The sequence below is a fragment of the Atta colombica genome, unplaced genomic scaffold (assembly GCF_001594045.1).
Source record: "Atta colombica isolate Treedump-2 unplaced genomic scaffold, Acol1.0 scaffold109, whole genome shotgun sequence".
Lineage (NCBI taxonomy): Eukaryota > Metazoa > Arthropoda > Insecta > Hymenoptera > Formicidae > Atta > Atta colombica.
This window is the reverse complement of record NW_017259194.1, coordinates 425,828-439,287: the sequence shown is the minus strand read 5'-3', so window position 1 is coordinate 439,287 and position 13,460 is coordinate 425,828. Positions and strand designations below refer to the sequence as shown.

The following is a 13,460-nucleotide window of genomic DNA, read 5'->3' as shown; positions in this document are numbered from 1 at the left end:
TATATACTTTTAAATAATTGCTTATTGTTTTTTGATGTTTTAAACATTGGATGAAAGATATATAAGTATAATAACAAAAAGATATATAAATATTATTTTAGTAACTGTTTTTTATTTTTATGTTTTATCTGTATATCATTATTACAAGCTTTCTAACCTTTTCTGGCGTTTTTGATGCAGTCGCAACATTAGGTACATTTTCTTTATTCACTAAATTAATCCTTTTTTTTTCTGCTCTAGATTTTATTGTTCCCGATAATCCAAAGTGTTGCGTACAGTAAAAACGTCCTCCATTTTTTTCTCGATCAAATGTATGATTTCCTATATATAACAGTAATAATTTCGTATATAACAATAATTATATAAAATCAGAAAAGATTTATAAAATATTATAAAGAGAGAATATAATATTACCTATTCTTAACGAGATGGAACAATATTCACAACGGAAACAACCGCGGTGAAAGAATTTGCCTTCCGCACTAAGTCTTTCCATAAGGTAAACTCTTTTATTGCAAAAATGACACATCTCTGAACCTCCTTGCACTGGTAATGCGATAGTAGGCTTAGTGTTCTAAACAAAAATAAGTTATACAATCTGATATAATAATTATTATTAATTCTGCATTGTTAATATAAAAAATTATTTAAAAAATTATGTGCCTAATTTTATATACCGAATGTCCCATTTTAATTGACCATCTCAAATATCTCTTGAACGCTGTATTTTAAGGAAAAATGCTTAAGATAAAAGTTTTATGACTTCGAAGGGGACATAAGATAGTATCATTGGTTTGACTTTGATTGGCGTTGTCAAGATCAGAGCAAGCAGGTCACTTTGAATTTTTTAAATGGAACTCCCCCCCCCCCCTCTTTCATTACATATTCTAGTAGCTTATGAGAGTTTTTCAAAACACTATAATAAAATATTCTTTTATTAAGTACTTTTTGAATTACAAGGCTTGAAAATTATAATATAACCGGCGTTAACATTCCCCAAGATATCCAACCGATAAAAAAACCTCTTGAATGTTGTTCATGATTATGATCTGGATAACATTTATCAAGATCAAGATCATTTGAGATTGTTTCTTTTATTTTCATTTTTAAGTAAAAATAAATTTTTAATACAAAAATAAGAGAAACTACCTCCAATGGCCTTTTGACAAATGTTATCCAGATCATAATTGATGAATGAATTTTTAATACAAAAATCAAAATAAGAGAAACAATCTCCAATGGCCTTTTGACAAATGTTACCTAGGTCGTAATTGATGAATGAATAACATTCAAGCGATTTCAGCCGTAAATCGGACACTTTGGGTAATGCTGGTGGTAGATACCTGTCACTTTCAAGCTTTATAATTCGAATAAAAAATTTTATAGTGTTTTAAAAAAACTTTGAAAAGCTTGAAAAGTCGCACGTCCCTAGGCAACGGAATGAATCTCTCTTCACAGGGAAAGTTGTGTGTGAACGTCTCTAGAAGGAGAGGATTTCGTTTTGCTTGAAGTCAATAAATGCTTGAAGTTACAAAATCACAAATTTTCTGCTTTAAAAACAAATATTATATAAAAAAGTAATGTTTTCGAAAAAAAAAAAAATTTTTATTTTCAAAACACAATTTTTTAAATAAAAGGGGTTCTCTATTTTATATAATTATAATATTACAATATAATTTATAATATAATTTACCATATTATAATATAATTTACACATTTATAATCACAATCTAATTTGCTGAAAAATTTCATTTACTTCGCAAACTATAAGATTATAAATATATTAAAATTGAACAAGAGATCAAAAGAATTATATCTAATAGAATTATATCTAATATAGACATATTTTTAGAATATTTTGATACGTGTTATACATATACCAGGATTAAACAAAATTTTATAAAAATGCTTTGTTTGTGTAAAATTGTCAATCTCTTAAAGAATGCGAACCTACTGTAATTTATATCTTCTCTCCTAAAGAATTTTGTAATTAAATATACTCTTTATAAAATGGAGATATAAGACATAATAAACGTTGATACACTATAGACGTTAGAATTTTAATATTCCGTTGTCTATTTTCCTACAAAGACTTTAAAGTTCGTATTTACCGATTTCTGCAGTTTGGGTTCCACATCCTGATTTTTATTCGAAAATTGTTCAGCCATAGCTGAAACTTTATTGTATCCGAGCGCGCTACCTTCCTGAATCTTCTTGCCTATATTCTTCAGAGTGTTATCTATATCAGCGTACTTACTGTAGGTGTTCCTTTGATCGTTGCCTCGCTTCTCCATCTTAATCTGCCGAGCTAAAAACTGAATGAAACATATACACATCTGAAAAAGTGTGAGAATGTCAGTACTATTGAGTGTTTTTTTGCCAACCTGCTCGCGACTCCACTTCGGCACTTTTTCTACACGTTCGTGGCGAATGCTGCGACCCATCTTGTTCTCTTCGATTTTTTTTTCAATTTCTTTTACGTTCCAGTCAGTTTTCTCAATTTTACCTACGTACAAATATATTTTATTACTCGATTTGTAAAGCGGCATTTACAATGAGATTAAATATATTATTCCTCGAACAAAAAAATAAGTTCATAGTTGAACAATCTCATTAAACAAGCATATTAACATACAATAGTAAATAATATATATTTTTATTCGTCAAATAAATTTAGTAACGAAAATATTAACTTTTAAGGCGTAAAATTTAAGCTTTAACAAATTAAACTGTAAGAAATTGACCAACCATAGTCAATTATTCTCCTCACATTTGACTATGATTGATTAATTTCTTACGGTTTAAGATTTAAAGTTTAAGTTTTAGCCCGAATATATAATAGATTTTTAAGCTTCAAGAAATGGACGAATCATAGTCGATTATTCTTCTCGCATTGTAGACATCGTTACACATAATAAAGAAAATTTGATTGATATTGAATGAAAAATATATACAAACCGATAGCACGTAAAAGATCTTTAGGTTTCTTCTCGGAGGATGTTGTTCCTTTCAGTTTATCTTCAAAATCTTTTATTCTTCCCGAGAATTCTTCGTCTACACTATCTCTTCGGTAACTAATGTGTATTTTAGGTTGTCTGTCCTAGGAATAATTAGCAACTTAATAGAAATATCTTATGAGCAAGCGAGAATGTTGTAAAGAATTAGTATAAATATTAACACACATGATGCAAGCAAGAATTACGAACATCTTACAAAGTACATTTTAATATCTATAAATATGTATTATAAATAATATATTATAGGACATATTATATGTGTGATAATACAAACTATAGAAATCAAAGTTTTAAACGGTCTAGTTGGATCTTAAATGTTTATATGATTCTTGTGTGAATTTATATGCTACGTATGTAGCCTCCAGAAACGCGCGCCGAAATGATTTTTCTTGAAAACGCTAACTCTACTAAACTACCGCAGTATCACGAGTTAAATTGGCTAGTAATTTAACAAATGTTTGATGCTTATTCGCATCTTCGAAATGATTTTAATAATGTTGAATAATATATTAAAATCTGTAAATAATTAATTCTTATTGCGAAAAATAAATATTTATGTCCCTTGAAAAATATATATAATAATAATAAAGTAGTATTCTGAAGAATTAAATAGTTAACATTTCAAATCGTAATTCTTCAAATACAATTAATGCAATTGCAGATGAATTAATTTCCTTTAAATTAAATGTAATATATTATTATTTGAATTTTTTCTACTTAATGGTAGTTTTCTTTCTTTAGATGAGCGCCAGTTTCGTACAACGTGTAAGTAAGAGTAAAATAAAATATTCCTCGATCAAAAAAATAAGTCAGAAGTTCAGTAGTTCTACCAGTTCAACAATCTCCTTAAACAAGCATGTTAATCAACAATGGTAAATAATATATGCAACTCAAACAAATTTAGCAACAGAAATATTAACATTTTTATTTTTCCATTGCAATCATATCAAGTTATGACGTTAGAAAATAAACCATATAAATATTTTCTCTGTGTATATTTAATATGAATAATACGAATGCAGTAAGAAAAAAATAATTTAGTAAAAGAAAATTCATTATTTTATCGAGTATCTCTCTAGAAATGTTATGCTGTTATTTCGAACATCAAAGACACAGGCTTTTCGTCAGCACACAGAAAAAAGAACATAATCAAATATTTGCACTCATCACTTAAGCTCTAGCTTACTGGGTAAAGTATTTTCTGCTCTAAATCTTTTACTCTATCCTTGAAATCTGGTGCAGTTTGACGATATAAAAAAATTGAGTAATCCTCAAAAGGTTCATCTTTCTCGCGTTTTGCATTGGCTTGCAGCATCTGCATGCTTTTGTAGAACTGTTGGGTTGCCATCTTGCGCAAATACTGCCGCTTCTTCATGCGCTCAGTTTGATACTTCTCAATCTCATCGAGTCTTTTCTGTCTTTCAGCCTTTATTATGAGTTTACGATTGTCATTAGTCGCGTGATCAATTAACTATGCTAATCTATTTTTTGTGATAATCCAAGCAACGAAATGTTTCTTTGCAACAAAGCGAATCAAATTATGCGAGAAAGCATGAAGCAGCGACAGAATGGGATACATAGTAAGAGTTCTTTAAAATCATAAATCTTGTATATTCTTATTTTTAATGGCTTCTTGAACTATTTGAAAAACAGTATTTTTGTAAATCTAATATAAAATTAAAGTAAAAAAATTCATAAAACAATAAAGTTTTAAAAATATATGTATATTAAGAAAGAATAAAACAAAAAAAAATTAATTGATCTATAAAATTTCTATTTAGAAATTTTTAAAATTCAGACTACTGCTAGCATAATTCTAAATTTTTTATGCATAATCGACTACGATTATTGTTATTTTTAATCATGATTTACATATAAATATACATAAAAATATATATAATATATAAATCAATTAAAAAATTGTATATAATGTTTCTGGCATAATCTCTTAAGAGTTTAAAAAAATTTTACACAAAGTTTCATAAAATAGCAATTATATTAACAATATAAGATTATATAAAAAATCTGACAACATAACCAATAGTTTAGACTTATTCTTCTATCTTTTATAGTAGATTACGCGCATTCAGTATGTGTCTGATTCTTCTCGAAGTACGGAAAAAGTAAGTCCAATAAATACGATTAACAATGATATGAATATCCCGCGACACATAACATCTTCGATCTTCTGCCATCGTGACTACATAAGATATAATTCAGTTATTTCAGCAGCTTTTTAAAAGTTGCATACTGCTATATTAGATCTATAAATTTATAAAAAAAAAATTCAATTTTGTTTATGGATAAACAAATTTTTTTCTCTGGAAAATTGGATTTTTTCCAAAAATTTGAATACTTTTTGTGAAATTGACTTTGGCTGCGTTGAAAGCAGCTTTGCAACTGTTGTAAAATTTTCAGACATGATTTATACATTTAGATTCCAGTGAGGGACTAAGGACAAGACTAATCATATTAAAAAATTTTACAAGAGTTGCAAAGCTGCTTTTTCTGCTAAACGCAGCCTTTGTCTGTATCTTAGACAAGCATTGGTCATTTTAAACTGTAAATGGATGGATAATTCTTTCTACTTACCATCGTCGCGCCCACTTTCTCGGTACTCCGCCTTTTTCGAGAACGCCGGCTAATCGTATTGTCCTTTTTATCCATGTAAGAATGCACATTTTCATTAGCATGCCGTGAACGCGAGTGCCGTGTCTTCATAACCTTTTCCTCAGACGTCCATTGTTTCAGTTGCTTCGAATGGGCAGTGCATTCTTCCATTTCTGATTCCTGTTGCAATAAATGGCGCTTAATTTTGCAATTATTTTGGAAGAATTATTACGGAAGATAAGTATTTTTCACATAAGTATTTTCTGAAACTTTTTAAAGAAATAATATTTAACCCGTGCTAATTTAAGAATCTTTAGAGTCTCTTTTATTTCAAGAAGAATCCTAAATATATCCTCTATTTTTACTTACCAATTTTGGATGTTTGATATATGGAATCTCGCCCCTAAAAACTTCATATATTTGTGTTAAATAAGAAAACATGGCAAGTGTATCAGGAACATCGCATTGAACCATTTCTTCTCCTGTCATTATCTGTAAACATAATTATTTTTCTTCTTTTTACAGATTATCTAGATAATCTGTAAACATAACAATGTTATACAGTAAATTTTATAATATTTGTTCAATATCTAAAATAAATAGAACTAACAGTTCAAAAAAATAAGCTAATATGCAATTATTGCTATACTTTTTCTCTATTTGATGTTCTGCTTAAGAATCATAAAACATGTACAAATGATTTGATTGAAAACACACACACGCATACATATGTACGCACCCGTGCATGTACATCCACGAAATTAGACAATACTGAATTATTTTAAAAATATCTTGTACTAAATATTTTTAATAAAAAAATATTTTGTATTAAAAATAAGGAAAAAAATATATCCAAATTAATGCTTTTTAAGTTTTTAGGCTTCCATGAGTATTATCTTTATTTAGCATTATATTTTTATTCAATGCTATAGCATTAGCAATGAATACAAACACGACGATAAACCTTCTGGTATCCAAATTAGTGATATTTGAACAAAAAGATAAAAAATATAATATACTTACCGGCGGTATGTTCAATTCTTTTTCCAATATATCGAATGCGAGTTGATTGTTCTTCACTGTATCTTTCGCATTTAAGCTATAAAAATCTATTAAATCTGGACGGTATCTATGAATAATTGCACAAATAGCTAAACCATCTTTGAAAGAGGCACCTATATCTTCGATGTAAACTTTATCGTACAATACAACTTGCTTTTGTAGCCAGCGAAGCAGTGCGTCTGGATGAACTTGAGTGTCAGTTCTCAGCTCTATATAAAAGTGTAGTCGTTTTTCATAAAAAAATAAATATATTAAAAAATCAAGTAGTAATTTGTAATTTTAAAATGTAACAAAAAAAGTTGAGAATCGCAAATTTATAAGAATCTAAAATTTCAATATTCCAAAAATATATATAATTATTTTTAATAAATTTATAATTTTTAATAACTCACCGCGACGTCTTCGTTTCTTTGGAATATCAATTTCAGACTGTATTGCAGGCTGTTTGATACTTTCAGGATCATCTGTGTCAAGAAGACTGCGCACTTGAATCGGAGTTACAGAACGTATATTTAGATTTGGATACCTTAAAAATAAAATATATTCAATTATTCTAAAATTATTAGTATTTGATAAAGCAACAGACACTTGATACAAATCTTTCTTATAATCTAAATAAATAAATTGCTTTATAACTTTATAGCTTTCTTCTATCGTTGCACGACTATTTGGACAGTTATACTTTATAGAGGAGATGCCTCAAGTTTCTTCATCTTCTAGATATCTAAAATCTCACTGATTTATTCATTTATAATTGATTGATCTTACCTAGTGTGAGGATCTAAAGTGTATGCAGCGTAATCTCTATTCAAATTCTCTGGCGTCGTCTGTCCCAACAGCCTGTATATGGACTCACGTTCCGCAATTACTTCTAACGGAGACAACGAAGCTCCCCAACCTTTGATTGTCCAGCCTGCATCCAGAGAGCTCAAAAATCCTCTCGCGCAACCAGAGCCAGTAGGCCAAAATGGCTGCAATCATTTCTCTTTTAGTTTTTCATTAAAGATCAAATGAAACAAAAAAATAAAAATCTAATTACAAAAATCAAAGAAACGCACAACATTAAAAGAGTAATAGTAAATAAATAATCTATTTACATTCTATTATGTGCATTATTATATATAGTATTGAATTTTTGAAATTTTTTTCTTAATATTCTGCGTCTAAAAGAATGAATCTGGATTTTATATAATTTCAAATGATGTGACAAGTATATGTCATCTACCTCCAAGAGGCTGTCGCCTACAAGGATCATGAGCAGTCTATGACCATGACGTTCCAATACGCGACTTGCATTTTCCGCCGCATACATCGAAGTAAAGTCGAACATGGCTACGTCCGGTTGGCCATAATGATTCACCGCAAATTCCATATCCATCATTTGATATTCCGTCGAGAATTCCGCTGCTTCTCGCGCGTACAACATCAAGGCTTCACGATCCACGTTTTCTTTCGCGAGTAGTTTTGCAGTGTCAGCATGATCCTAGAAATCAATAATAATTCATTTTAATTGCCATTCCGAAAAAAAATAGGTATATTCTATAATTACAAAGTTGTATGTTATATATACACCTGTAGAATAACTCCCTTGTCGATTAAACTATGTTTCTTGGCAGTCATAACGAAATAATGAGTGTCATCTTTGTAATACACGATATTTTCCAAGTCAATACCAGTTTCTTGATACAATTCTTTAAAGAACTTTTGATTAAAGATAAAGGCGACACCACTGATTTCTTCTACGCGAGCTTCTGCCTCGGTCCGTTTATTTATAAAATTTGCCGTGATTGCAATGGCTAGTTTTCCACGAAATTCCTTGCGTTTAAAACCTTCCAAGGTATTTCTCTTACCATCAGCTCCAATTAGCACATCGAATTCATATTGGGAGACAGGATGGTCAGCTGGTGAAGTCTTTGCTCTCCAACCAATCTCTGATGAAAATATTAAATAGGAAACATTAGTAATAAGCAAATTATAAAGAATAATGAAGAAATTTTAAGACATCGTATCATCAATTATTACTTACTGCCATCTTCCTGATTATTCGGTGGTTGAATCAGAGAATCAAAACTTACACTCTCATGGAATTCGACACCAAGAATTAAAGCAACTTTCAATAAAATACATTGCAATTGCCGAATGCTGATGTGATCTATAGAACCTGCGCAAAACTTTCCAAAAAATTTTTTCGCTCCTAAACCACGTAGATCCTGAATGACAAAAGGCCACAAATGTAAAACATTATTTCTGGACATCCGATCTCTTTTCTCCATCACAACGACTTTCGCTCCTAATAATTGTGCTTCTATGGCTGTACGCAGACCGCATGGGCCACCACCGATAATCAAAACCTAATATAAGTAACTTTAATTAAAAAATTTTTCTTATTGATGTAAAAATAAGTGAAAGATGAAAATTAATAAATAAACTCTCGTATTACCCTCGTATTCGGGCATACTTTGCCACGATTATAGCATTTGTGATTCGCTCGTTGATCAAATTTCTTCCATAGAGCTTGCGCCTTCCACGATCGCAATTTTGTTTTCAATTTTGGATAAAACTGATTAACGATATTCGGCCGGATTTTCAGTAATTCACACAGTTGTCTGTAGTAGCCAAGAATAGATTTCAACGTAGTGGCGTTGCAAAACTGGTCGAAAATCTCGTTGGCCAATGCTGTCTCCGGTGAGTTAACCGCTTGCTTTTTGCCAATCTGATCCATTGTCTTGATCCTTTGCTTTTATTTTCACTCATCAGTTCGTCATTATCTAAAAAGAAAAAAATTTTTTTCCTTATTTTTTATCAGGATTATTTACTTTATTAAAAATTTCAATATAATATGATCATATAATATAGATTCCTAACTTTGGAACTTTTCGATTTTTTGTTCTTAATAGATTAAAACAGAGTTCTGGAATGATAATTAAATTATAAAAAAGATAAAAAGTTTGTCTCTGTTTACTAAAAGTATTTGTATTGTTTTTATTTATATCGTAACTTTATGTATACATTACTTTACGTATACATTATAAAAGTTTGATATTATCTATGAATAAAAAACAAAATAAATAAAGCGGGAAAAAGAAATGTCATAATAAACGCTATATTTACACCGTCCTTTTAGCGGAAAACTTGCCATCGTGAGCGAATCATTCATCTCATTATCGATTCCATTGAGACATGATGACTCTCGCTTATTCGCAGCACGTTCTTTTGTGAACAACCGTAATACTTTGCACTGAAGGTGCTGATAGTCTACGATGTTCTTCTCCAGTTCGTTGAACTTACGGTCTGATAACTTTGTAGCTCGTCGCATGCATTCGCTCAATATTTCACCAAGGAAAAATGGAAATGTGAAAACTTTTCCATGCATGAATTTCCGGAGGAAGCAAGTTTATAAATAGCTTCTAATTCTGATTTCAACTATCGTTTTTATTTCAATGATGAAAAAAGAGAGAACAATCCGAGCTACGTTTTCGAGTACATTTTGAAATTTATTTCTGTTTATTAAACATCTAACTATATAACTATTGAATTGCTATTCCGAACAACAGGACATATTTTATAAAACATTATTTTTCATATATAATCACTTGCGGCTATGCCATTTTTGATTTATCTAATAGTTCTTCTTTTCATATTAATTTGGATTTGTCCGTAGATTTATACTTTAAAATTTTTGACTTTTACATAATCATAATTAATTACATAATTAATTTTACTTTTATGATGACAATCTTCTCTAAAGGCTAGATTTTCCTTGAATCGCGATTGGATTAATTTAGATCCGTGGTTCTAATATTAACGAGAATTATTATAATGAGATAACTTTCGAATTAACTAGCTTGAAATAAACAGCTGGAGTAAAAAAATTTTTGAGCAAAAAATTAGCAAATTAAGATCATTAAATTTTTTATCTATTTCGAATTTGATAGTGGGGAGATCTAAGTTAATGGGAGTAATATAAGAATAAATAGACATTTAAAATTTTTTTATCTGTTCATTTAAAATTGATATGAAAATTGAAATCAAAACGCGATGTCATCATATCGATTTACTTGAGAAAATATTGAATATTCTTGTATATATAAAAGCATTTAACTGTTTTATTATTTTCATTCCCTTATAAGAAAAAAGAGTAATGATTAATGTAGTTGTAATTAATCATTGAAAAAATAAAAGTGCTTCGTCGTATATCATTTTCAAAGTTTCATTGTCAATAGTTAATTATAAAAATAGTACATGACAAAGTGTTTTTATTAGCAACAGTTCATATTGAGTGTGAATCAACTAACTTGGTTGAAGATATTGTTCATTGTGCAATATTATTCTTAAATACATCACTGTATATTATATTAAAAACTGCTATAGCATAATCCGAATCTTTATGTCTCAATGTTTTATTATGTAATGCTACATTTCTAATTATAAATAATTTTGGAAGAAAAACGATCTTAAAAAAATATAAGAAGATAGAAAAGGACCATCAAAATAACGAATAAATAAATATTTCAGGTAATATATATTTTACTTTTACAAGCAGAATGATTAAAAAAAGTATATTATTCAGGAAAATCATATGATTTGTGTGTGTGTGTGTGTGTGTGTGTGTGTGTGTGTGTGTGTGTGTGTGTGTGTGTGTATAAAGATATATAGGGATGACTCAGATCTGGCAAGCAACTCTACCTAGAACAAAGTCGCTGTGATATTAAATATTCTCTGAACAGAATATTTTTGATACATTTTGAATATTAACTTTTATTGTTACTATTATTATAATAATGATTTCAAAAATTTAATATCTTTTTAATACACTGGAAAAAAATTTATTAAATTTTAATAAATAATTTTCTTGAATAGTTCTAGCGGAATATTTACTTACGATAAATAAATATTTAGATAAATGAAAAAAATGATAATTAAATCAAACTAATGGTTCTTGTATTTAATAAATATGTGTTTACATTTAGTAAATATTCCATTAAGACTATTAAAAAAATATATTTATTAAAATTTAATAATTTTTTTCTCAGTCTAACAAATTCTTTGGCTGATTTGAAGATTTTTCTTAGCAAATTTTGTCGAAGTAAATTTCATCATTCATCTATAGAAACATTGAAATTCTTGATTTTATACCTCGTAGCGCGCTAAGTTAAAATTCTATAAAAATAAAATATCTAAAATTACCTGAAAAAACATAATATACCTTCGATTTCTCAAAATAATTTGCAAAAAGCTCAGTGTTTTTATTCAATCGCTTGCAACTCGAACATTATTGTTATCTTGATACATTTTTGCAAAAATTCATTCTACTTATTATTATTATCATTATTGGAGAAACATTCAGGCACATTTCGAGACAATCTATACATATATAATTTTACATATATGTGTACTGTGATATATTTAATTTGACGATACGTAATAGGTATAGCAGAATTTTACGTGTATAAATAAGCTTACTCGTGTGCCCATGTACAAGATACTCTCTTGGATGCGTATACAAGTGAGTTTGCAATCTGCATCTACATATATGCACCGTCACGTCATACGTATCTTTAAGAATATAGCAAAAGATGTACGTACATTATGTGTACGTATTATGTACTTGTATGAAGAGCTGGCTGTGTCACGGTGCGTTGCGTTGCATGTAGTGCGTACATACAATCGTGTATCGTACAATCGTATGACGATTGATGATATGTCGAGAGAGGAGACTGCGCTCTGCGTTCTTGTAGCACTCCCGCAGCGCAGCGTTTTTTCGTAGGATCTCTTTACCTTTTTATAGCTCACAACATACAAAACACACACGCCGAGAAAGGAGGGTGAGCGACGGAAGAGACGGAAGATTTCGTCGGGGGTGTGACGCTCACTGACTGTCACTGACGCTTACGGAACATCGGCTCTGCTCGGCTCGGAAACCCATATTCCATCGTTCGCACAACGCTGCACTGCGCTGCAGTCGCTACACAATTGAAGCTCTATTTTTTTATGCACAACGCCTAATCGACCTATTTTGACTGGATCGCGAATATCGCGATGCAATTCATCACTACTCACTATAATTGATAGCAGTGACAGCGCTAACGTGACAACCGTAACAGCCGCTGACGGCGTAACGACGACTGATCATGATAGAAGGGATAACATGATGTGTGCCATAGAAGGGATATCATGTGTGGAAGGGATAACATGAGGTTTATTCGCGTCGTATGCTCCAGCATGCTCCAATGTGCTTGCTCCTGCTCACTTCAACGAATGCGTTAGAATGAGTAAATGCTATGGTAGGAATATTTTAGAGCATGTTGGAGTTTGCGACGTGAACAAACCTTCTGTGTGCAGTTGGATAATATCTCTCTTTAAAACCTTGAACACAATGAAAAGCACAGGCAATAGCAACAGGGAAAAAGATTTGAACCTATCAGAAAGCGTCCATTCTAGTATACATGATTTTTGATAGGTTGGAATTTGTTATTTTCTGTTCCTATTGTCTGTGCTTTTCATTATGTTTCTAGATTAAGGCCCGTATTCAGAACGCACTTATAGCAATGTAATGCGCTAACATACTATAATTTATGTTACGCATACTATAGAATTTCAGAGATTAAAGCGCGTTCTGAATACGGGCCAAAATCCTTCTCCCTCTAGTAGAACTATTCGTAAAGAAGAAGCTACCAATGTGAAACGCTAAACATGAAACAGATATCATGATGGAAGGGATAACATGAGATCTGTTTGTGTTGCTCGCACTTTTTGCATTTGGCATTTTCG

The 13,460-nt window shown here is 30.3% G+C and overlaps 1 protein-coding gene across 1 annotated transcript in view; it reads right to left on the bottom strand.

Annotated features, from left to right (window-relative positions):
- LOC108693510 (protein-methionine sulfoxide oxidase Mical) overlaps window positions 1-13,031 on the bottom strand; it is a 26,382-nt gene extending 13,351 nt beyond the window's left edge. Inside the window, exons 1-16 of the mRNA XM_018202509.1 lie at window positions 12,276-13,031; window positions 9,130-9,457; window positions 8,716-9,040; window positions 8,262-8,620; window positions 7,915-8,172; window positions 7,458-7,660; window positions 7,082-7,215; window positions 6,651-6,898; window positions 5,997-6,119; window positions 5,610-5,807; window positions 4,204-4,443; window positions 2,959-3,100; window positions 2,385-2,506; window positions 2,112-2,315; window positions 415-574; window positions 158-321 (exon numbers count right to left, since the gene is read on the bottom strand). Coding sequence (XP_018057998.1) covers window positions 158-321; window positions 415-574; window positions 2,112-2,315; window positions 2,385-2,506; window positions 2,959-3,100; window positions 4,204-4,443; window positions 5,610-5,807; window positions 5,997-6,119; window positions 6,651-6,898; window positions 7,082-7,215; window positions 7,458-7,660; window positions 7,915-8,172; window positions 8,262-8,620; window positions 8,716-9,040; window positions 9,130-9,411 — 3,162 coding nt within the window. The 5' untranslated portion in view covers window positions 9,412-9,457; window positions 12,276-13,031. The remainder of the gene's footprint in view (window positions 1-157; window positions 322-414; window positions 575-2,111; window positions 2,316-2,384; window positions 2,507-2,958; window positions 3,101-4,203; window positions 4,444-5,609; window positions 5,808-5,996; window positions 6,120-6,650; window positions 6,899-7,081; window positions 7,216-7,457; window positions 7,661-7,914; window positions 8,173-8,261; window positions 8,621-8,715; window positions 9,041-9,129; window positions 9,458-12,275) is intronic.
- Window positions 13,032-13,460: the final 429 nt, after the last annotated feature.